General features: G+C 34.0%; 1 protein-coding gene across 4 annotated transcripts in view; it reads right to left on the bottom strand.

The window, feature by feature from the left end:
• Positions 1–26,395, bottom strand: part of AKT3 (AKT serine/threonine kinase 3) — a 406,674-nt gene that overhangs the window by 108,970 nt on the left and 271,309 nt on the right. For all 4 annotated transcript variants that reach the window (XM_060090902.1, XM_060090903.1, XM_060090905.1 and 1 more), the window contains 2 exons: positions 25,692–25,760; positions 4,647–4,769 (listed from right to left, as the gene is read on the bottom strand). In XM_060090902.1, coding sequence (XP_059946885.1) covers positions 4,647–4,769; positions 25,692–25,760 — 192 coding nt within the window. The remainder of the gene's footprint in view (positions 1–4,646; positions 4,770–25,691; positions 25,761–26,395) is intronic.

Here is a 26,395-nt window from a genome sequence, read left to right as displayed (position 1 = left end):
CATGGAATTAAGACAGTGTGTTGAAATGCTGAAAGAAAAACTTTGAACCTTCCTAAGAGGGAAAAGAATTCACAATATACAACAGCAGAGATCCCATCTAGGTTGGGGTTTAAGAAAGACTACATTTAAGAATTTACTACACTTGAGTAACATAGCCCAATAGTATAAGTTAATGTTAGAGGTGGAAGGGGTTCTTAGTAGCAGTGGCTTAAAATTTTTATAAAAGAGGGAATCCAGAGTGACTGGTTAGAAGTGGGAGTTAGAGGATGTGTCTTGAGATTCTCTATGTAAAGTAAGCACACTGTTTCATTCAGACGGCTGGTTTACTTAGGAGCTGAGGAAGATTGCGAGGGCTGTGATATAAGGCTCTCTGAAACCATCCCTTTGTGCCATCACTGAGTCTTAGAAATTATCTAAATCTATCTGGCAGTTTCTCACATTAACAATGTAAGTGGTTAAATTAACCATTAAATTCTCTGATTAGGTAGAAAACAAGATTAAATTTCCCCAAGTAGAATACAGTAGCAATTTACGCATTTTTCTTGCCCCTCCCCCTGTCATAAACTCTTGGGAGAAATTAGTTCTTTTTTTTAAAAAAAAAATATTTATTTATTTATTTATTTTTGGCTGTGTTGGGTCTTTGCTGCTGTGCACAGGCTTTCTCTAGTTGCGGCGAGCGGGGGCTACTCTTCGTTGTCGTGCACAGGCTTCTCATTGCAGTGGCTTCTCTTGTTGTGGAGCACGGGCTCCAGGTGCGTGGGCTTCAGTAGTTGTGGCACGTGGGCTCAGTAGTTGTGGCACATGAGCTTAGTTGCTCCGCAGCATGCGGGATCCTCCCAGACCAGGGATGGAACCCGTGTCCCCTACATTGGCAGGCGGATTCTTAACCACTACGCCATCAGGGAAGTCCCAGAAATTAATTCTTAATGAAATTCTAGTATCAGTACCTTTGCAAATGTCCCTAATTCAGCCTATTCTATCCTTGGATGGCCATGGTCATTGAAAAGAAAGGTTATATTGAATACTTAAAAAAAAAAAGAGCTAAGCAGAAAAGAAGTTTTCAAAAAATTTGTACTACTGACACAGTCTTAGGAGAGATTTCTTCAAATTTTTATGCTATCATAAAGCAACATCAGTTTTTCCTAAGTAATCACAAAGAATTTGGGTCCTTACTGAAGCAAAATTTAATATCATGACATGTATTGATAAATTATGCAAACTTACTTTTTAAAGTACAACAAAAGTTGCAATAATTTATCTGTTGCTGTGAACACCAAGTTATTAGGAACTATGAACTGATAAAATGTCTTAAATTAAATTGCACATGAAATAAGTCTTTGCCTCTAATGATGAATGGGGCAGTGGCAAACAGGTACTGATTTACTTGAGAGGTGCAGCTACCATAAGTATCTCAAATGGATTTGTATTTGAATAAACACAAGGTCATTAGTAAGGAGAAGACAGAGACAAATCTGAGACAAATCAAAGTGGGTACCTAAATCAGTTTTTGATAATGCTATTTTGAATATATTTTGTATAAATATATTTAAAACATTCCTTCTCTTATCTTTGGCAGCTTTATTCAAATTTTAGATTTACAAAGACCTCCTAGAATTAATCCAATGAATTCCCCCACCTAAAGTTCATTTCATCTCTAGGAAGGCAGAATGGTGTAATAAAAAGAACATTATACCTGGAGCTAGGATTCATGGAATCCAATAATCTTGACTATGTCACCAACTTAGTCCATTACTTTGAGTAAATGCCTTACTAGGCTTCTAGTCTTCAGTGAGCTCAGCTGTAAACTATGGGTCAGCTCTAAATTTCTATGATTCTACATAAAGATCTCATTCTATCATGTGCAATATGGAAACAAACAACATGTATAAATTTTGAATGTCTGACTTTTCACATTATCCATTCTTCTTGGTGTATGTTCCATGGATTCTGTCCAATGTTATACATTTACTGAGACCTTTAACTTAAGGTTATATTAAAAAGTAAATAAATTTAGAGAGCAGAGGCCACTTAATTGTCTAATAAAGTTAGTGGTCTGTTTATATGGTAACTACATGACTGGTATTCATAGACAAAGTACTGGCACTGTGGCTTAATAAGTTTAGTTTAATTCCATCATCAGAAAGGATGGAGCAACAAAACTCATTAAATGAACTTCAATGTACCAATATGCTGATTCATTAATGAGAAATGATCAGTGGAGATACTGACCAAAACCATCCTAATTATATCATTCCTTAATCAATGCTAGCAATCAAGTGAGTATTCTTTTGTTTCTTTAGACTAATAATTCCATCTTCCAGCTTTAAGCATTTTGGATATATTACTAAGTACTTCAAAATTATTCTCATTTTCTTAAGTCCAGGAAATCCTCCCCCTTCTCCCTACAAACAGAATTCATAAAATATAAAGTGGGAATGGTCGGGGGGAGTAGATCAGGCAGAGAAGAGCTAACTACTTCTAAGTAAATTTGGAAATGCTATATAACTTATGTTTTGTCATACCATATAACTAAATTCTTTTCTAAAACTCTGGATTCAAGACATTTAAACATTATAGGATTATTTGGCCATTCAGACATCAGATATAGGGATGCTGAATTCTGCCACTCCTGGCTATAAAAAGCTGCAGGCTAAATACAACCATATTGTTGATTTATAGCCATCTCTGGTCTATTTGGGCACTTAGTTCATCATCCCTGATATAGATATAGTTACACAGTTCATTTTTCCTAAAAACAGAATTTTATAGCTTCTTTAATCAATATGTTAAGAAATAAAACAATAAAGAAGATGTGGCACATATATACAATGGAATATTACTCAGCCATAAAAAGAAACGAAACTGAGTTATTTGTAGTGAGGTGGATGGACCTAGAGTCTGTCATACAGAGTGAAGTAAGTCAGAAAGAGAAAAAATACCATATGCTAACACATATATATGGAATCTAAAAAAAAAAAAAATGGTTCTGAAGAACCTAGGGGCAGGATAGGAATAAAGACGCAGACATAGAGAATGGACTTGGAATTGAGGACATAGGGAGGGGGAAGGGTAAGCTGGGACAAAGTGAGAGAGTGGCATGGACATATATACACTACCAAATGTAAAACAATAGCTAGTGGGAAGCAGCCGCATAGCACAGGGAGATCAGCTCGGTGCTTTGTGACCACCTAGAGGGATAGGATAGGGAGGGTGGGAGGGAGACGCAAGAGGGAGGAGATATGGGGATATATGTATATGTATGGCTGATTCACTTTGTTATAAAGCAGAAACTAACACACCATTGTACAGCAATTATACTCTAATAAAGATGTTAAAAAATACATACTATATTTCATTGTCATCATGTAAAATAATATTTTTTGAGATAGTTACTTCTTAGGGATCATTCATAATACAAATGTATATGATAGTAACATCTTAAAATAACTTAGACAACTGCTTAAATAATTAGATAACTTAAGAATCACAGGTGTTTAAAAAGGAGTGAATGGGAGTGAGGGGATAATTGTGATTTCTATTATGTGCTATAATATGTAAATATATACCTTATTTCATAGAAACAGAATTTTGTAAAAGACTAGTATAACTTCTGTCTCTACAAATCATATTTTAAATGAACTAATACTTGATAAATAAAGCAATTCTGTGTCACATTTTAATAGGTCAAGATTATCATATGATTTACTTTTTAAGAAAGTAAGATTGTCACATTTAGAACTTGTTCAGAGTGTGTCATGGTACAAATTTCCTTAATATGACCAATCTAATTCAAAACAGTGTCACGAGAATTACTGCTACCTTTTATGAGTTACTCCAGGGGTCAGCAAAATATGGCCTGTGGGTGAAATCTTGCCTACTGCCTGTTTTTGTAATTAAAGTTTTACTGGAGTACAGCCAGACACGCTCATTTACATATTGTCTGTGGCTGCTTTCACCCTAGAACAGCAGCACTGAGGAGTTGCAAAAGACACTGTAAGAGCAGCAAAGCCTAAAATATTTACTATCTGGCCTTCACAGAAAGTTTGCCAATCCCTGAGCTATTCTGAGCGTCTTAACAGAAAGAAACTTAGAGAAATAAAGTCACTATTACTGATAAAACAAATACAGTGCTTTTTAAAATGGAAACTAAACAAATTGATAAAAGGCTATATTAAAATGCTTCAGGTATTTAAACCCACTAAAAATGTAATACCAAATCAAATATTTTCCTTCCCCCAAATAATCTTATTTATTATAAAAGTTTCTTCATAATACATCACAAGATGTTAGAATATAATAATGAATTTTATTTTAAAATGTCACTTGCAAAGTTACTTCACTTATAATCAGATGTTTAACATTACTCATTACACTTTCAGAAAAACAAAACTATTATTGGTAGATCATATTTGATCAGAGCAGTCAAGAAGAACTTATTTTGCATGTCAAAAACTTGGACATAAAAGAACTACACATTTATCAGTGAATGAAATTTCCTGTCAAATACAGTGAACCAAATTCTTAAACAGAGTGGTTTTATTTCCCAACTAAATCTGCTTTTCTCCAAACTGTGTAACTTTGTAATTACTTTGTGTTTGTCCCTACAGCCTCTGCAAAAACAAATTCTGATTACTTTTCTTTTTTACCTTGAGATCACGGTACACAATCTTTCCGGAATGTAGATAGTCCAAGGCAGAGACAATTTCTGCACCATAGAAACGTGTGCGGTCCTCAGAGAACACCCTCTCTCTCGACAAATGGAAAAACAGCTGCAGGGTAAACAGCAGGGACAGGATTGTAATAATTACTGATTTAGTGGGGGAAATTAACACAAACATAAAACACCTCTCATCACCATATTGTGATGATAGATAGTGTACTCTCAGTGGACACTGAGCACTCTTAGACAGCAGCTGGCTTATCTTTTCCAGGTTTCCAAGGGGAGACTGCGAGCTGTTAAATCAGCGCTTTAATCAATATACCAATCTTGTTTAAGGCATTCTGCTTGCTACCCATTTAACCTTCAGTTACCAGAGGAAAAAGTATGCATCATCAGATTACATCTCCCCCTCAGTATACTGTTGCTTCACTCTTTCAAGGATTAGGTATTGAGACTTTATTAAAATAAATGCACATAAGCATAGATGTAATATTTCTACTTAATTATCTGATTTACCCTTGATTTCAAAGAAAGGACTGCTGATTTGTGGAACCTTATTTATGTGAACTTGTTAAATTCTACAACTCTTGATTCATCATGATACCTCTAGAAATGTTTTCAATGTTTAAATCCATGTTTTCTGCAATGAGAAACTGTGAGGCTTTACATTTTCAATTTATTTTAGTAATGCCCCAAATGGACTGAGAAGCTCCCATTATTCCCCTAATAGTTCTCAAGGTATACTCTTCCTATTTCAATAATAATTAACTATGACACCAATCTTTTCTCATGTAATCACTTAAAACTATAAGCCCATCCATTTCCTGTTAACAACAGTCAACAAATATTTATTGGGTTCTCACTGTGGTCAAGCATCCAGCTCTCCATTTAGACAGCCTCTTTATTTAAGAAACTGCCTGTCTCAGCTCTCAGTTCAATAATGTATATGAGGAAGGAGCCGGTTTCAGTCACTATGAATTGACTACTGACCTTTTTGGGTACTGTTTCACTGTATTAAGAAATCCACCAAGAACAACAAAAGATGGTTCGCAGTGCTGAGTACACTGCCGAGTATCACAGTAGGTACTCAATACATGTCTTTGATTAAAGAAATGAACCAATCAGTCAATGTATCCTTGACTGCAAGATCAGAAATTAACTATATTTTCACATGGATTACTTCTACAAACTGCTTCTACAAATTTATAAGAATTATGGTTAACTGAGATTTGTTTCTCACACACCAAATCATAATTTAGGTAACATAAAAGAGGTTCTCTATAGATTCCATCTCCCCTTTTCCCACCTCCAACTTCACTTAAGAGTTTATTATTATTTTAAGATAAAATTTATGCATAACCCATTGTCATAGTAAAGAGAGGGAGGTAATATCATGTAACTATTGCCAAAAAAGACAGGCTCAACATTACTTATAGTAAAACTAAAATGTTTGGCGGATAGTCTCTAAACTTTAATGCTCTCTACTATATTGTCATATTTTATCAAATCTAAGATGCTGTTGATTGCAACTCCACCAACTTTTTATGTTAATATCAAGAATTATAAAATGAGGTCAATTAAAACTATGACACACCATCAAATATAAAAGGCATTCTGACTGAAGAAATGTTCAATGTGTCTTATAAATGACCAAATATACTATGCCAAAAATCAAGCCAATGTATAAAATTACTCAGGGATATGCTTCAAAATTCATTCATTTTATACAGGCACATACATGTCATTAATGCTCTACCATTCAAACAAAGACAGGAAGTAGAAAGAAGCATGGATCATCAGTAAAACCATTCTGAAATATTTCTAGGTCAAAGTGATTTCTGTCATCCTTTAATACAAAATATAACTAATTTTGACGAAGGAATCTCTGTGACCCAGATTTATGGTAGTCTTCTAATGATATGAAAATAGTGGTTAGATTTCTAAATTTTCTTCAAATGTCAAGCCTAGTACCCACTCATCTACAATACAAAAGATATAGATCTTCCCTAAATCAACATAATACATGCAGGCTTGTAGATCTTATTTAGACCATAAATCTTCAATTTGTCTTCCAGCCAATTTCTGTAAAAAATATCAGCTAAAAAAAAGTTACTTACGGAGAAGAACTTTATTTATTTCTCAGTCTGCTCTCCTCTGATGTCTACCCTTGCTACTTTATGGAACTTATTCCTGTTAACATAACCAAGAACCTCTCGTTCTGGAGCTTAGAACATCACTTATTACTCTCTCCTTCTTATAAACATTCTTTGGCTTTGGTACTACAACTTTCCTGATTTTCTCTGAATATTCCTTCTAAGTTTCTACCTTGGCTTTGAACCAACTTTCCATTTAGTGAGCATCAGTTATTTTAAAGTCACTGTTATTGGACACTGGGAAGAGAAAAAGAGGGCATATAATGGTGATTAAGACATAATCCCTGGCCTTAAGAAATTCAACCCGATGAAGGAGATATATGCACAGATAAAAAACAAGAGAGCTACGAGAAATTCTGTAATTCTAATATTAAAAATGCTTCAGAGGCAAAGTATGATTAATCTTTATTGGAATGATCTGAGGAGACTTCACAGATAAGGTAGTATCTCACATTTTGAAGGATGGAGTTTTCACAAATGGAGAATATAAAGGAAGCATACAAAACAGTGCAAGTTTTATCCATCTTAATATTTTGACCATAGCCTAGTAATAGTACATCAACATAGTAGGTAATTAATAAATGTATGTGGAACAAATTAATCCCTCTTAATATCCACCTTAATATTTTGACCACAGCCTAGTATAGTCCATCAACATAGTAGGTAATTAATAGCTGTATGTGGAAGAAATTAATTCTAAAGAAAAAAAGTAGTAATGGCAAGGAAACAACACATAGGGAGGGCATGTAGCTGAAGAACAATAATACACATTCATGATAACGACAGAACTTAAGCAAAAAAAAAAGAAAAAAACAACAAAAAAACCCCCCACAAAGATGAGGCCAGATTGTTTAGGACCTTGACTGCCATGATATGGTTTAGAGATTAATTTTGTAGATAAGGAGTGTCAAAGACACTTGGGTGAAAAAATTTAGCATAATTTTATTTACTTATTTTTGGCTGTGTTGGGTCTTTGTTGCTGCGCATTGGCTTTCTCTAGTTGCGGCAAGTGGGGGATACTCTTTGTTGTGGTGGGCAGGCTTCTCTTGTTGTGGAGCATGGGCTCTAGGTGCACAGGCTTCAGTAGTGTGGTATGTGGGTTCAGCAGTTGTGGCTCGCAGGCTCTAGAGTGCAGGCTTAGTAGTTGTGGCACACGGGCTTAGCTGCTCCGCGGCATGTGGGATCTTCCTGGACCAGGGCTTGAACACATGTCCCCTGCATTGGCAGGAGGATTCTTAACCACTGTGCCACCAGGGAAGTCCGAAAAAAATTAGCATAATTTTAAGTAGACAACTCTGGCAGCAACTAGAGAATCAATTAAAAAAATCTGAGACTACAGTAGTCAGGTAAACAATTCACAAAGTGCAACAAAACTTACTGAACACCAATTCAGTACAAGCATTGTGAAAAAGCTGCAGACAAAATGAGAGGAAAAGGTACCAATCTGAAAGAATAGCACTATTTGGTTAGAACAACCAGATATATAAATACACTAAAAATATGTAGTTATGGGCCTCCCTGGTGGCGCAGTGGTTGAGAGTCCGCCTGCTGATGCAGGGGATACGGGTTCGTGCCCCGGTCTGGGAGGATCCCATATGCCGCGGAGCGGCTGGGCCCGTGAGCCATGGCCGCTGGGCCTGCGCATCCGGAGCCTGTGCTCCACAACGGGAGAGGCCACAACAGTGAGAGGCCCGCATACCGCAAAAAAAAAAAAAAAAAAAAAAAATGTAGTTATAAAATAGAAAGCACACTTAAAGAAGTGAATAAGTATGTTTGACAATATAAGAAGTAACATTTGAGCTGGATAAGAGCTTCTGAGGAACATTAGTGCTAGTAACAGACCTTTCAAGAGAGTCAATATTCCAGAGGGAACTAGCTTGCACCATTTGGGCAAAGGCAGAGAGCAACAGTGTTGAAGTTTCCCTAAGGATGGCTGAGTGGGTGTTGCTGCCAGCAGTGAAAAGGAAAAGAATGGGGATGGGGACAGAGGAGCAATGGACTTTATTTTGACCTGTTGACATTTAAATAAGAACTTGATAGCACAGCTTCAGAACTATGGGACCAAAGGGTATAAAGGTAGATGTGTAAGTCATTTATATAAAGGATACTATTGACACCAAGGAAGCAAGGTATACCCCAGAAATTTAGTAGAAACTGAAAATAGAGTTAAGGTCAGAATTTTAGGGTATGACTGCACATAAGGACAGGAAAAAGAAGCAGAACAGCATATTAAGATAGAGTCCTAAAAGAAATACAAACAGAAAGAATACCTGAAGAATAAAGGAAAAGAAAGTTTCAGGAAGGAAATTAACATTTACCAGGCATAGGAATTAGGTCATATGTTACCTTTCAGGGAAAAGATGTCATACTTAGGTGGGCTAAGAAGAGAATATAAAAGTAGAAGTGGTATGTGACTCTTTCATAAAAAATGAGTGAGATGAGCCAAGATATTATTGAAACAGAAGATCTTTGCTCAACATATTAATGCTCTCAAGAAAACTTCTGTCTGAAGAAATTGAGAGATACTATAAAGCTACAATTCATATGGAATAGGCATACAAATTAAAAGAAATATCAATGAAATCAGGTGGCCAGAAATAGGTTACTTTATAAAAATTTAGAATATGGTAAAGTTGATGATTACACATAAGGATATGAAGTACATAGGAAAAAAATGACCATTTCATAAATGGTGCCACAATGTTTGCTTAACTTTGGAGAAAAGTCAGAAGAGTGTCATTATTGAACACACAGGCATTCAGTAGATATTTCAAAGAAGTCAGAGTAAAAGCTAAACCATACAATAACAAAGTTAACAAACAAGAGTGTAAAATATCATATTTGCAAATAACTGCTCTCCAGAACAATATGTAACACTCTTTGAAGGAAGATAACAAAATCTAAACACTCAAGTAAAATCAAAGTATCTAGTATACAATCAACAATTACTAGACATAAGAAGATGCAGAAAAGTATGACCCATCACCAACAAAAAAGTCAGTCATTAGACACAGACCTCAAAAATAAGAGATGATGGAATTAATAGACAGTAACTTTAAAGCAGTATAGGAACAGAAAGAAGAGATAATGGGAAATAGAAATAAATAGTACGTTTAAAGATGAAACATAGAATATCTGAATAAAAATTTCACTAGATGGGATTAACAACAGATTAGACACTGCAAGAGAAAAGACAAATGAACAAGAAATCATAGCAGAAGAAAACTATATAAATTGCACCTGAAAAAAAAAAATCTCAGCAACCTCTTGGACAGTGTCAAGGAGTCTAACATATGGATAACAGCAGATCCTGAAAGGGAGAGGGAAACATCTGCAAAATAATGCCTAAAATTTTCCAAACTAGGATAAAAAAGATAAATGCACAGACTAGGTATTTCAACAAAACTCAGTGAGATGAAAACTCACAAACATGCAGGAATACTCAGAACATAACCAGTCAGATCACACTAAAATTGCTGAAAAACCGGTGACAGAAAATCTTTTAAAAATTCTGAAGGGAAAAAAAAAAAAAAACAATACATTAGAAGAACAAATAGGAGAATTTCCCCAGACTTCTCCTCAGAAACTATATAAGTGAAAGGACAATGGAACAATATGTCCAAATTGCTGAAAGAAAAAAAAACACATCCTAAAATTTTGCATCCAGTGGAAATATCCGTAAAGTATAAAGGTTAGAGACTTCTGTTTTGACCATGATATAAAATAAATAAAACAAGGATTTTCATACATTAAGCATTAGGCTTCAAGGTACAGTGACTCCAAAGAAAAGGGAAACAAGTTGGTAATTATGGTTGTTCCAGCTTGCTGCCTGGAGTGACCATCCAGAATGTAACACAGGGAAAGAAAACCGAAACAGAACCTGTGGAATCCTTGAAGGATAGAGAGTTCAGAGACTGGGGAGACCAAAGTAGCTATAATTCATGAGGCAGAGAACCACAAAGAGGAGGGCTCCAGGGACCTGCAATGAACTGCCTCTGAGTCTTACTAATCAGCACGTGTATATGAGGAAAATTCTGAGGTCAGGGAAAAGAGCCATTGGAAAGAATCAGGTGAAAAAAATCACAGGCTCATAGAGCTAAAAATACTTTTTGTTCTCACCAGGCAAAATGGAAAAACTTCTTAAGAAATGTCACACCCACTAGAGTCCTTGAGGATACTGCCTCTATAGTGCAGCAGTATTAGTGTTAGAGCAAAGGACACACACATATGTCAAACTGATTTTTGCCAAAGGTGTCAAGGTCATTCAACAGAGCAAAGGATAGACTTTTCAACAATAGATTCTGGAATAACCAAATATCCACATGGGATAAAAAATGAACTTCAATCCTTAGTTTACAGCATACATAAAAATAAAAAAATATCATAAACCTAAATGTAATAGCACAATTATAAAAGTTATAAAAGGAAATATAGGAGAAAATATTTGTCATCCATGATAGACAAAGATTTCTTAGATAGTATTTTAAAAAAACCAAAGAAGACAAACTGATAAATTGGATTTCAAAATTTAAAACTTCTGTTGCTCAGAAAATATCACTGAGACAATGAAAAGGCAAGGTACAGTCTGAGAGGAACTATTTATAATACATACATTTGGCAAACTATTTGTAACCAGAATATATAAAGAACTATTATAATTCAATAATAAGATAACCCAATTAATAAAGAGACAAAATATTTGAACATACAGGTAAAAAAAATGTATGCAAATGGCCAAAATGTGAAAATATATTTAATATCATTAGTCATCAGAAAAATGCAACTCAAAACCAACTGCAATAATATACTTCTATATACACATTAGAATGACTAAAATTAAAAAGACTGACCATACCAAGAGTTGGTGTGGATATGGAACAACTGGAATTCTTGTGGCATTGATACTGGGAATGCAAAATGACACAACTACTTTGGAAAACAGTTTGGGAATTTTTCAAAATGTAAATATATGCTTATTATAAACTCAACAATTATACTCCCCAGTATTTAGCCAAGAAAAAAGAAAACTTGTACATGTATGTGCATATCAGCTTTATTCATAGTAGGTAATGACTGGAAACAATCCAAACGTACACCAAAAGCAGGACAGATTAAAAAACATTGATATAGCATGCTCATAACTCAGCAATGAAGGAACAAACTACCGAGACACAGATAATCTCAAAAACATTAGGCTGAGCAAAAGAAATAGAAACAGACATAAAAGAGTACATATTGTATGAATCCATTCCTGTGAAATTTTAGAAAAGGTAAATCAAATCTTTAGTGTCAGAAAGCAGATCAGTAGTTGCCTAGGGCCAGGTATAGGAGCAGGAGATGACAGAATGAGACAGGGAAGACTGACTGCAAAGAGGCATAGCAGAACTTTTTGTGGCAGTGGAAATGTTCTGCATCTTTATGTAATGGGGACTACATGCATAGATGTTTGTCAAAAGTCATATAAGTTATGTATACTTAAAGTGAGTACATTTTATTGTATGTAGCTTATACTTAAGTAAAGTTGGTTAAGTAATGGAAACAATCTAAACGTTCAAAAATATAGTAAGGATTTAATAAATTACATCTGCATAAGTAATTACTAGGCAACTAATATGTATTTTACAATATTAAATAAAATGGAAATTATGGGCACAGTATAAAAACAGGAAAATCCATTAATATGGTAATAGTGATCATTGCTAGATGGTAAGATTTAGAGTATTTTTTTTCTGTTTTATACCTTGAAAATTACCTGTAATAATTTGTTTAATATCCATTTCCCAGAGCACTATACTTTCTTTAAATGTGAGACCATCTGTCTTCCTCATGCCACATACTAAGTACATAGCACAGTGACTAGCTTGTAGGACGCAGTCAATAAATAAGTATTTTATCAATTGAACTGAAATAACTTTTTGATGTTTTCTGCAATGTACATGTACTGTTGTTACTTTCATAATGGGAGAAATTTTATAAAGGTTTTAAGTAAACATACTGTTGATGCTTTTACTGATTTAGACTTCTGACAATTTTTTTTTTCTTGGCAGAGGCACAGGAAAAAGAGGAAGACTGCACAAGTGCTCTATAGTTTTGCATCCTCAGCACCAAGCCTAGCATGTAGCACATACTAGGTACCTAATAAATATGTACTGCAAAGAATAAAGTTAAATTAAAAAACACTTTCCAAAGAATTATTTATAAGGAAAATAAGGCTTAAAGTTTTGAAGGTATTTTTATTAGAAACATTAAAAAATCACATACAATAACTAAATAATCTTGTTTTTGTTAAAAAAATGAATTTTTTGCTCCTCTAGCAAGGAAGATACCTTTAGAAATTTAAGTTCCTTTAGCAATGACTACATGTTTGTGTGTGTGTGTGTGTTGCGCTTAGCAATGCTGTGGGAATATAGTAATGTAAATATTAATAGATTGCCTTAATGATCTAAATATACAAGTTTATATGTCATTACAAACCTGGAATGTTTATCTTTAAAATAAATTGTTATATTTTGAAAACTATGCAACAAACTTTTTTAAAAAATAAAGATCTAGGCTTAAACAACATCCTGAGAACTATCACTGCAATCTGAGACTTTAAATTCAATTACATTTTTTTCCTGCAAATACTGTCTACACAAACTTTAGTCACTCCTTTTGTAATAGCAAAATATCAGTTAACAGAGAATAACAAAATATGCTCAATATGGGTCAATAATTGCAATGATTACATTCATTATCATAATATTGATTGAGCTTGGAACCTAAGTACCCTAAAGACAACTAATTAGTTAAGCAATGAGACATGGTAGTCTGTGCAATAATGCTGATTAACACATCCCTTAGGTTTACAAAAAGACCTAAGATGAAAAGAATGTCTCTAGCTCACATACAAGAAAACTAGTCAACAATACTGCCTTAGTCCATTTAGGATGTTATAACAGATTACCACAGACTGGCGGATTATAAACCACAGAAATTTATTTCCCACAATTCTGGAGGCTGGGAAGTCCAAGATCAATGCACTTGCAGATCCGGTACCTGCTTCCTGGCTCACAGACAGCTGTCTTTTCACAGTGTACTCACAATGGGGAAGGAGCAACTGAACTCTCTGAGGTGTCCCTTATAAGGGCACTAATTCCATTCAGGAGGGCTCCACCTTCATGACCTAATCACTAGAAGGCCCCACCCTCCAAATGCCATCACACTAGGGATTAGGTTTCCACATATGAGTTTAGGGTGGACATAAAGATTCAGTCTGTAGCAAATACTATACTACACAATTGGAATGGTATCAGTTATACAATAAAACAAATGTTTAAACATGTACTTTTATAGGATCAAATAAAAGTACACTTTTAATAGGTAATTCATTTTAGATCATATTAGATCATGTCTATCCTCTTCTCATGCTGAACTCAGTTTCTATGCATTTCACACAGAAAAATTAATGTAAAGTAATGTAAATTTACATTTAGTTTTTGAAGAAAGTTTCTTCCAGAAAGGATAGTGATAAAATGCCATATTTTAATAAATAGTTCAAAATTACATTTCTTAAAATACAAATTAAACCCTTAGGATGCTTCAGGAGAATTGAAAGGGATCTAAGGTCAGATGGCTGGACTCTGAAACAGTTGTTTGTTTATAAATTTCCAGCTAAATACCTCAAGCCTTATTTCTCTATTTCTTGCCCTCTTCTTACAAGTCTGAAAATGTAAAAAGAATTCTCGATCTAACTAGGTGCCTGATACCAGAAAAAGTAGCCTGTAAGCTGGCAATTTTTTTAACATCTTTATTGGAGTATAATTGCTTTACATTGGTGTGTTAGTTTCTGCTTTATAACAAAGTGAATCATCTATACATATACATATATCCCCATATCTCCTCCCTCTTGTGTCTCCCTCCCACCCTCCCTATCCCAACCCTCTAGGTGGTCACAAAGCACCGAGCTGATCTCCCTGTGCTGTGTAGCTGCTTCCCACTAGCTATCTAATTTTTAAATAATTAATGCAAGGCATGAAAAGTTAAGGAAATTTTCTGGGATCAAGAGTCACCTAATGAAAATACTTCATAATATGGTAAGTACAAAAATAGTTCCTTTAAAATTTTTTTAAATTTTATTTCCATAATTAAAATAATTTACATTAAAGTATTTTGACTCTACTAACAAGATTAAAAAAGAGATTGCTCAGTTCTACCACATTAAATATTAATAGATTTTTCATTTGGAGAATAAAATATACTTTTAAAAGAGTAAAAATTCTCAAGGTAATTATTTTAAAATATTTAAATCTATTAGAATATAATGTGAAATATTTGGGCTATTTATGAAATATATTCAATACCAACACAATAAAAATAATAAACACTACAATTTTTGAGCATTAAGACATTACATTCTAACAACAATCACAAAAGCTACAAAATGCTATCTCTATATTATATTATAGATGATTAAATATAATAAATATAAGTTATTATTACTATCACAATAGGCACTATTTTTGAGTACTGCTACTTGTTGGGCACTATACTAAGGAAGTTACATGCATTATTTATTTATTTATTATATTATTTAATCCTCAGAACAATGTTATAAAATAGGTACAATGATTATCTCTATCATACAGATGAGAAAACTAAGATTTAGGCATATTACGAAGCTTGCCTAGCATCACATAGCTCTAAGAGGTAGAGTTGAGATTCAAACTTAGGTCTCTGGTATCTAGAGCATATCTATTTATTATTCTAAGTACAGTTTCTATTAACTTGAGACAATAAATGTATAAATTATTCAATTAAGAAGAAATTTCATTCATAAGTCTCCTTTATAATTGCATAATATGAACTGCATGAGAGAAAGAACCTTGTATAGAGTACAGTTGCCTTCTCAGGGTCTAGAACTAGATAGGAATTCAACAATATTAGGCAAATTAATTTTAAAAATTAGATGAAATAAATTCCTGGAAACACACAACCAAAGGTCACTCAAGAAGAAACAGATAAAATGAATGCCTCCATAAATATATTTTTAAAATTTCACTTCATTGTTATAAACCTTCCTACAAAGAAAACTCTTGGTCTCAAAATTTCACTGGTGAATTCTACCAGAAAATAGAAGAAGCAATGCTGCCTGACTCATTTTAAGAGGTTAGCATTACCCTGAATCCAAACCCAGAGACATTGCTCAGGGTAGGGAAGAGAAGGGACCCTACAGAATGATATTTCTAGTGAACAAAGATTTAAAATTCTTAACAAAATTTTAGCAAACTGGGTTCAACAACATACCAAAAGGATAATACAACATAACTAAGTGGGATTTATCTAAGAAATGCAATGTTGTTCTAACATTAAAAAACCAAACAATGAAATTCAAGATATCAACAGAATAAAGAAGAAAAACCACATGATCATCCCAACAGATACAAAAAAAATAATTTGACAAAATTTTACATCCTATAATGATTTATAAAAAAAAAAAAGAAAAAGCTTAGCAAAATGGGAACAGAAAGGAACTTCTTCAACTTGTTAAAGGGTATCTATGAGAAACCTACAGCTAACAACATTCTTAATGGTGAAAAGTAAAAATGCTTTTGCCTTAAGATCCGGTATAAGGCAAGGGTGCCTGCTCTTACGTTGCTATTTAACATTGCTCTGAAGGTCTTAGAAAATCTACTGAGACTGAAAAAGAGGAAGTAAAACTGTCTTTGCTCCCATATGATGTGATCATCTACAAAGAGAATCTCAACATACTTAAGAACAAACAAACAAATAGACAAACCGAGCAAGGATGCAGGATTCAAGGCTAATAAGTAAATATCAACTGCATTTCTATACGCAAACAATTAAGATTTGAAACTTTAAACAAATCATTTATAATTTAAAAAAATAAGATAAATAAGAATAAATTTAACAAAAAATGTTCAAGACTTGTACACTAAAAACTACATGATACTGTTGAAAGAATTAAAGAAGATCTAAATAATTGGAAAAATATACCATGTTCATGGATCAGGAGACAATATTGTTAACATGTCAATTCTCCCCAAATTGATCAATAGATTACACTATCAGTTAAAGTCCAGTAGACCTTCATGTAGCAATCAACAAGCTTATTCTATAATTTACATGAAAATATTAGGGTTGCCAAGACACTTTTTAAAAAGAAGAGCAAAACTGGAAGACTTGAACTGCCTCATTTCAATACTTACTCTAAAGCAAAAGTATTAAAGACAGTGAGGTATAAGTATAAGGATGGATGGATATAGATCAATACACAGAGTCGAGTCCAGAAACATCCCACACATATATATGGTCAATTGATTTTTGACAAAGGTGTCAGGGTAATTCAATGTGAAAAAAACAGTCTTTTCAACAAATATGCTGGAAAAATTAAATATCCAGTTACAAAAAAAAAATGAACCTTGACTCAAGCACCATAAACAAAAATTAACTTGAAATGGACTGTAGACCTAAATATAAGTCCAAAAAACTATTAACACTCCTAGAAGAAAACATAGGAGAAAATCTTAACACACTTGGGTTAGGAAAAGATGTTTTAAATTAAACCCAAAATGCATAAACCACAAAAGAAAAACACTCATAAACTGTATTTCCTCTAATTTAAAAGTTTTGTCCTTAAAAAGACACTTGTAAGAAAGCATATCAGTGGTTGCGATGACAGGAGGTGATGGTAGGAATTGACTGTAAAGGGGCGTGAGAGACTTGTTTGGGTGATAGAACTGTTCTATATCATGACTGTGGTGATGGTAAACTACACATTTGTCAAAACTCACTGAATTGTACACTTAAAAGTGGTGAAGTTTACTGAATGTAAATTACATACGAACAAGATGACTTTTAAAAAATGGATTTAAACAAAAATATACACAGGAAAAAAATTCCCCACTAAAAAATGAAAAGGCAGAATACAGACTGGGAGAAAATATTTGCAAAACATATATGATAAATTACTTGTGTCTAGAATATATAAATAAGTCTGATTACTCAATATTAAGAATACAAACAACCCAATCAAAACATGGACCAAAGATTTTAACAGATACTTCAGTAAAGAAGACATAACATGGCAAATCAGCACAGGAAAACATGTTCAATATCATTAATCATTCAGGAAATTCAAGCTAAAACTATAAGATACACATCAACTAGAAGGGGTAAAATTAAGACAGACTAACCATGCCAAGTGTGGTGATGATGATAAGTAACATCCTAGAAATGCAAAATGGTACAATTTGGCAGTTTCTTATGAGTTGAACATACCAAATAACACAGAAATTGTACTCCTAGATATTTACCCAAGATAACTGAAACTATACACCCACACAAAGATTTGTACTGGATTATTCACAAGAAAGTTTTTCATAATAGCCCCAAACTGCAAGAACACCAAATGTCTATCTACTAGAGATTATATAAACACATTGTAATACATCCATCCATATAATAAAGCCATAAAAAGAAATAAGCTACTGATATATGCAACAATATTGATGAATATTAAAAGTATCATGTTAAGATGCAGAACACAAATGACTATATACTGTGTTTTGGGATTAGAGTTTTTAACATTTAAATATTGTTTTGTTACATTTCATGTTTTGTTTTGTTTTGTTTTCTTCAGGGACACAAATTACACATATATTGTGCCTTCTGTTTTCACTTTCTTGAAATGCTCACTCTGGGGTAATCCAACCTTTATGCAAGAAGTTTGACTACCCTGAAATTGCCATCGTGTGCCATAACCACATGGAGAGAAATTGTGAAAACAGATAAATGCCTGGGCAGCTCCTGCACTTCCAGTCACTTCATCTGATATTCTAGATATAAAAGTAAGCGTCTTAGATGTTGAGGCTAGTCAAGTCTTTGGATTATTACTTTAGATGCAGAGATATATTGGCTAAATGAATTTTGGGAAACTAGCCTTGAAATATTATAAAAGTATATACTAAAAACATTCCCGAATTTATTTTGCCTTTATGTGGTAATGTGAATATTATAATGCATCCTTCTTGTCTTGAGGCTTTTTCCAAAAGCTTTGGGTGAAAACAATAGAATTCTGATAAAACCTATGTAATATATTAATAACTAAAGTAGTAAAGAAGTTAGCTTGTCAGACTCTTGACAACAGATATTCATATATCTATAAAGTTAGTAAAATTTAAAAAATCATCACTATGAATATGAAATGATACTTTTAATTTAAAAATCACCCAAGTCACACCTCCACAAATTAGTAAGTAGAACTAGAATGCTGACTGCCGGCACTTCTGTCTCATGTGAATTTAAAATGAGATAATTGAAGACAAAATGCCAGCCAGATAATGAGAATCTGAAATAAGTATGAGAGGATCTCAAGATTGGCATGAAACTGGAAGTCATATGCAAAAAGAAAATGAATTTTATCAAAGGGCTTACTATAGAGTGTACAATGAGCTAAAATGTGGACAAGAATAGTAAATAACGGAAAGTGTTAGGTTCAGTTGTTCCCACATAAAGAATATAGAAGAATGTGAAAAATTTATCAGATGAGTAACATTTCTTTCTAATGATTTTCCTTTCCCCACTAATGAATCTCTTAACCTCCAGGAGATTTCAGCCTGGAAAGGGATTTATACAGATTTGGTTTACAGGCCTGAAAGAAATAAGGCTATGAGTAAGATTTTGGGAAAGAGTCCTAAGTAGAGACATTCTAAATCAAACTAAACACCTTAGTCAGTTTTCAGTTTACTTTTCCTCCCCACAATATTTTTCTGCTTCTCATATGAATTTGATAATACTTAAGCTACAAAAAGAGAGTGGCTTGGATATGTCAGCAGCAGTGTGATTGGTCACATTATTAGAGTACTTTTATAGTCTCCAGATGCTGATTTACTGCATACCAAAGGTTGCACTGAACTTTCATAACCTTGTTCTACTGAGCTCCAAACCAATCCTTGTATATTCTATACTATAGCCAAGGTACATACCTTGCATCATGCCAGAAAAAAAGAAGAATCCATGGTACTCTGCTTAGGAACTAGTAGTAGATGTCAAATCCAATGAATTCAGTTGCTATCTTTCAGTTGTATATCTTTACTATACTCTTACATTTAATATACTTTCCTTAACTTTTAAGGCTTCTCTTGTCTGGCTCCTTCTATCCAGGATCCTCCTTAGGCTTCTCTCATCACCAACATGTCTGATGTTGGTATCTTCAGGCACCATTCTTAGCCATTTATTTTTCTAACTACATACTATTCCCACACTGGACATTTCTTCCCTACCTTCGTTTCAGCATTGCTGCTGAAGTCTATTTGTATCTCTGACCTGACTCTCCCACTTCCTTCAGATCCCCACGAGGTAACTCACATACAGGATGATCAACTCAGAACTCATTCCTTTTACTGTGTTTCCTGATTTTACAAACAGCCCAGTATCCACACAATTCCCCAAGCAGCAAATAGGAAACTGTGTGATGTTTCCCTTTCTCTCCATTTAGTCATTAAATCCTGGAAATTCCAGTACCTAAACACCATTCAGAATTTGATTCCTTCTCACTAATACTGGCTCAATTAACAACCTTATCATTTTTATGATCAGATTACCAAAACCTTCCAACTTCAGTAGCTTCTAAGTAGTTTCCTTGTATCCAATTTTGTTTTTTCCAATACAAGCCTCATACCACCACCAAAGTCTTCTTTGTAAAGATTTCATACAGAAGTCCTTCCATGATGCTTCACTGACTTCAGGATAAAATCTAAATTACTTGGGAGAGATCTGTCCTAACATGACCCTACCTACCTGGTTAGATTCTTCTGGCTTTTCTCTGCAGGACTCTATGCATCATCCATACTGTGCTACATCTGGGGAGATGGGGGAGAGCTTGCATGAGCTCCATCACACTCTAAACATTCTATTTTCTCTGTGTAGGAATGCTCTCCCTCTCATCCTTATTTATGTAACTTACAGTTACATTCAAGACTTAGCTTAGCAACTACTTTAAGAAGTGTTTCCTACCCTGGCATTCTCCCCCTTCCTCCTCTCTCTTCCTTTTGGATTGATTCAAATAGGCATTCTCTGTATCCCACAGCAACCAGTGTTTTCATAGCAATAATGACACTGCATATGTATATTTTCTTGTCTGTCTCTCCAATTAGATACTCATCTTCTAAAGTAAAGTACCATATTTTCCTTATTTCTACATCCTCTGAGGTCCAACTCATAGTAGTTACTCATTAAATATTTAATAGGCAAATGGACTATAATGGAGTGGGTTCTAAAGTTAACACATAGATTATGAGGTATAACCAAAATCATCCTTGGAAATTCCTTCGGAAGGTACTATGCTGAAGACCAATATACTGTCTCAATATAGTTAAGCTCAGCACAGTTTTTCCTCTAGCATTGAAATAATATAGTTTCTTTAGATGAACACCTCTACTTACAAAGCACTTAATGACAATGTTTTATAAAAACTATGTATTTTTAATCAATAGAATTTATAGCCCATGAAACTCTAAGGATGACAAGTAGAAACTGACGTGGAATAAAAGAATAGCAAATTTCTCTCTCATCTTGAGGTCACTCTGAATATACTCAGCAAGCAGAATGGCAGAATCACCATTTCCTTCTTCCCTTCCCTTCCACTCTCCTTCCTCCCCTCCCTCTCTCCCTCCTTCCCTCCTTCCTTCCTATCTATCTATGTTATCTCTTGCTGAGACTATTTCTTTGAATTCATATAAATTAAATAAAATTATGATATGACTCCATTGTACTGATACGCTTATAAGCAGCCACTGTTGATTTTTCACAACCAGTATTTCTCTCATAATCTACTTCCACCAAGATTATGTAGTGCTTTAAACAATATTGGCAAATATAGGGATAATAACAAGCATGGCCATGAGCATGCTAAACTCTTGTGCAGTCTATCAGGCTGAAAGAAGTCCAGATAGTCACAAAAATGTGAAGAAAGTATAAAAAAAGAAATGTCTCAGCTGTTGATCTTATGTTTCAAAATAAACATTCCAGAACATAGGCTAAAAGAATACTATTGCTAATGAAAAATCAATAGACAATAAATATGAATTGAGTGAAAACTGAGCTAGTTATAATTAACTTCAATGGGTCCACTAAAGAAGCCTATCTCTGGGCAAATACTGGGTAGAAAGAGATTTGAGGATGCTGCCATTTGGGTGAGTACTATCAATTTACCAGAGCTTACTTTTCAACAGGCTAGTATTCTCTGCTCAAGTTTGCTAGATACTACACAGACATTCCACATTTGGGAAACTCATGGTGTATCAATAAGTGTTGGTATGGATTGTTTGTATGAATTTGTAGATTTCTGTACTTTACTTCTCTCTACTTCAATCTTATCTTAAAAACGTAAGTTCTACGTTTACTAGTTTTTCTACAGCAATTGAGTTTTCTGCATTTCTAGGAAGCATCTCTGAGCAGAATAATGGCATGGTGAACCTAAAGCAAAACCAAAATAAAATAAGTCACCATAAGCATATACTGAATATAGATTTCCTTCTCAGATAAATTAAATAGGTGAAATAATCCCATCGCTAAAGAAAACCATCTGGCTAGTCTGAAAATTTGCTTTTGTGTAAAAAAAAATTTTTTTTAACAGTCATCAATTGATTAATCGCCGAAGTACTCTAGGTTTAGAATAAAAGTGCAGGTGCCACCTAGCTCCCTCTACTAAGCTTCTAGGCAGCTTCCCTTCATCCCACCATCCAAAATTCTTTTCTTTCCTGTGAAGTCCCATGGTCCTTAATCTATGCTTCTGATACAAGTGATAATTATCACTTTACACTTAGTATAAATTTTGTACCTAATCTTCCCCACTAGATCATAAACTCTTTGAGGGTAAAAGTTATGTTTAATTGAGATTTGTATGCCCCACAGTATCTACCAGCGTGCCCTGCTCATACTCAATAAATATGTACTTTATAAATACACTCAAAGATACTTCCTCCTGAAAAAAACATTTTCAGCTTTTTTTCTAAAGTAAACTATATACCATATTACTTTCTATTTTTCTTCCTATTTCTCAGCAGTTCCTAGTTTACCACTTTTGCTAACTTCTTTCATCCCTGTTCCCTGAGGGAATCTGTTCATCTATTCACTTATTTACTCATTCAAAACATCTAATAAATATTTGAAGGTGCCAGGGTTAGACCAGTAAGTCCCTTAGGGAGCTCTGAGCCTAGTAGGAAAGATAGACAAGTAAATACGTAATTATAAAACAATGTGCTAATTTTTGTAATAGATGCAAACACATGATACTGTCCAAGAGTACTTCTGCAATTTAAGAGTGCTTCTCCAAGTTTTTGCCTGCAGTTTAGCATTCCCCTCATACTATTCTCTCCCCTGGTCATCCATCCATCCATCCCGCCATCCATCTGCCTGCCTATTTTCCATCCTTCAATTTTAATACACAAAATACAAAAGCTGCACAAGAATAAATAAGTGAAAAATAAGTCGTCCTCCCATCTTTTCCCCAGTGACCCAGTTTGCCTTCCCAAAGGTAAGCAATAATGTCCAGTACATAATTCCAGAGATATTCAATGTATACACAGATATATATATACACATATATATGGTCTTACTTTAACCCAATAGAAGCATACTTTATATTCTGTCTGCACCTTGTTTTTTTTTATTTCATAACATATCTTAGAAATTGCATTGTCTCAGCCCATATTGGGCTACCTCATTCTTTTCAATAGATATAAAGTATTTCACTGCATGGATGTAACACTGATTAAGCAGTCTCCTTACTGAATGCTCATTTAAGGTACTACGATAGAGCAATGAATATATTTATCCACATATTATTCTGTGGTATATTTGTTGAGTATGTTTGTAGGATAAATTCCTGGAAATGAAATTGCTGGGTCCCAGAATACGTGCTTTTTAAATTTTGATAGATACTAACATAGAAGTTTCACCAATTTCATTTCCCACAAAATAGGAAATATCCACTTCCATAACTTAAATTACAGTCTTTATGGGAATGGCTCCCAAATCTGTATCCATATTCGGACCCTTTATTTATTCTCTGTGATATCTCCACATATGTTTTTCTTAGAACCTTAGGAAAAAGCTTTTCAAACCCAAATTTATAATTTTACCCTTAACACATTCTTCATAAACTCACTGTACATATTAATTTTCCTGATCCCAACCAAAAGTCACTTTTGATATGTCTTTTTTTTAAATAAATTTATTAATTTTATTTATTTAGTTTTGGCTGTGTTGGGTCTTTGCTGCTGCACGTGGGCTTTCTCTAGTTGCGGCGAGCCAGGGCTACTCTTCGTTGCGGTGCACATGCTTCTTATTGAGATGGCTTCTCTTGTTGCACAGCATGGGCTCTAGGCACATAAGCTTCAATTGTTGTGGCACGAGGGCTCAGTAGTTGTGGCTCACGGGCTCTAGAGCACAGGCTCAGTAGCTGTGGTGCACAGGCTTAGTTGCTCTGCGGAATGTGGGATCTTCCTGGAACAGGGTTTGAACCCGTGTCCCCTACATTGGCAGGTGGATTCTTAACCACTGCACCAGCAGAGAAGTCCCATGCCTGGGCTATTATAATCTAACTACTCAACTTCTTCCTCTGGGCTTGCCTACCAGTGATTCTGCTCATATCATCCTCTCCACCTGAAATATCCTCTCAAATCAGTTTCCTTGATGAAATCTCATTAAGCCTACCCTAAATGCTAGATCATCCATAACACATTTTTTAAGAATTTATTAATACTTAGGTCTTTCACTATATAATAATATACTTATAAGATAAATTAAAAGCTCTTTCACTATATATTCTAATTTATAATACAGTTATAAGATAAATTATAAACTCTTAACACATTTGGACAAACTCACACTGCCAAGGCACTCAAAATGTGTTTACCAAATGAATGAATGAATTTTTTGCAATGGACTAATTCCTCTAAGTCAGATAATTCTACAGGGGAAAATATTGTATAAGGGATATTTTCTTCTTCCTTCCTTCCCTCCTTCCTTCTTTCCTTCCTCCCTCCCTCCCTCTCTCCCTCTCTTTCCCTCCCTTCTTTGTTTCTTTCTTTTCCTCCCTCCCTCCCCCTCTCTTTTCTTCTATTCCTCCTTCCCTCTCTTCCTTCCCTCCTTTCGGATAATAAGACTATTTTAAGGTCTGTGAGATACAAGCCCCTATTTAATAATTAAATTTATTTCAGAACACTCACAATGTGAAATATTTCCAGTTAACTAGTGCAGTTAATTACATTTTGCCCTCGCATTGATTTTGATCAAATATAGGGAGGAGAAAGGATAAAGAATAAAGCAATAGGTGAAATACACTACTAAAATGATTGAATTTCCCTTCAAAACTACAAAATTCCTTAAAAATCCCTTACATACAGTCAAAGTTACTCTAACTACTATGTAGAAGAAGAGAGAACTCAACCACAATGTGCCTATGGCCTATTGTTAAACTGAGTTTAAAATGTGCAAAATAATTTTTTATAAGTTTCACAAAACTTGAGGAAGAACTATGTAAAGCATTATAAACCCTCTATTTCTGGTTTTCAAAATTAAAAACCATGATTTTAAAAATCATATCTGTAGTAAAATTTTTTGCATTTAAAAAATTTAGAAAAAAGAGTATGATTAAACTTTCCTATACATAAAAGTCATTGTAAAAAATAAATGATCCTTATATTTCATTAGAAAATTATTCAGCTCCCATTTACTAAAATAGTAGAAAGAGCTATACAAATCCCTATCAAGAAGTAGAGAACTATTACATTATAACTTGTATTGTAGATAAGTTTTAAAAAATAACAATACTACCATGCAAATGAAAGTGCTGGTTATACTTCTTGACTCACCTCTCCCCCATTAACATATTCCATCACAAAACACAAACGGTCTTTTGTCTGGAAGGAATATTTCAAGGACTTGAAATGAAAAAGAAAAAATGTTATATTATAATCCTACATTCTTACAACGGTATCAAAAAGAGAATACTTAGAAACAGTAAGCATGATTGATAAAATGAATTGTTCTTGTTCCTTAAGAGTGTATTTATTCCCTTAAGAATGCTTAAATAAAAGTTTATGAGAAATATAAAACAAATTTTGTGAAGATCAACAATGAGTATTATTTGGGGAAAAATTAGAATTATGATTTTTAATAAAAATAAACTTAGTAATTGTTATGAGCACTTCTCAATCTACTATGTCATCTACTTGAAACTGTATTGGTCCCCAAAGTCCTTATCCATGAGACCTTAAAAGTAAGGCCTACAAATTACTTCAGGGAAAGTCTTAGGAGTACAGTTATACTTGGGATTCTAACATAGTTTCAGTATCACTTCTTGCATAGAGGTCGCATAACATGACCCAATCCAATAGAGAAGTTTCAGATAATTTTATAGGTTATAAAGATATTAAAACTTTAGAGCCAACTATCTTAATACACTGAACTATAAACTCACAACAATGTAACAAAGTAAGTCTATGTATCTGGTGATACCTCTGAAGAAACCTACATAATAATCCTAAATCTTTAAAAGTTTCTCCTTTTGAAAGTC

The sequence above is a fragment of the Mesoplodon densirostris genome, chromosome 2 (assembly GCF_025265405.1).
Source record: "Mesoplodon densirostris isolate mMesDen1 chromosome 2, mMesDen1 primary haplotype, whole genome shotgun sequence".
NCBI lineage: Eukaryota > Metazoa > Chordata > Mammalia > Artiodactyla > Ziphiidae > Mesoplodon > Mesoplodon densirostris.
The sequence above is the reverse complement of the archived record's forward strand: the minus strand, read 5'-3'. Positions and strand labels throughout refer to the sequence as shown.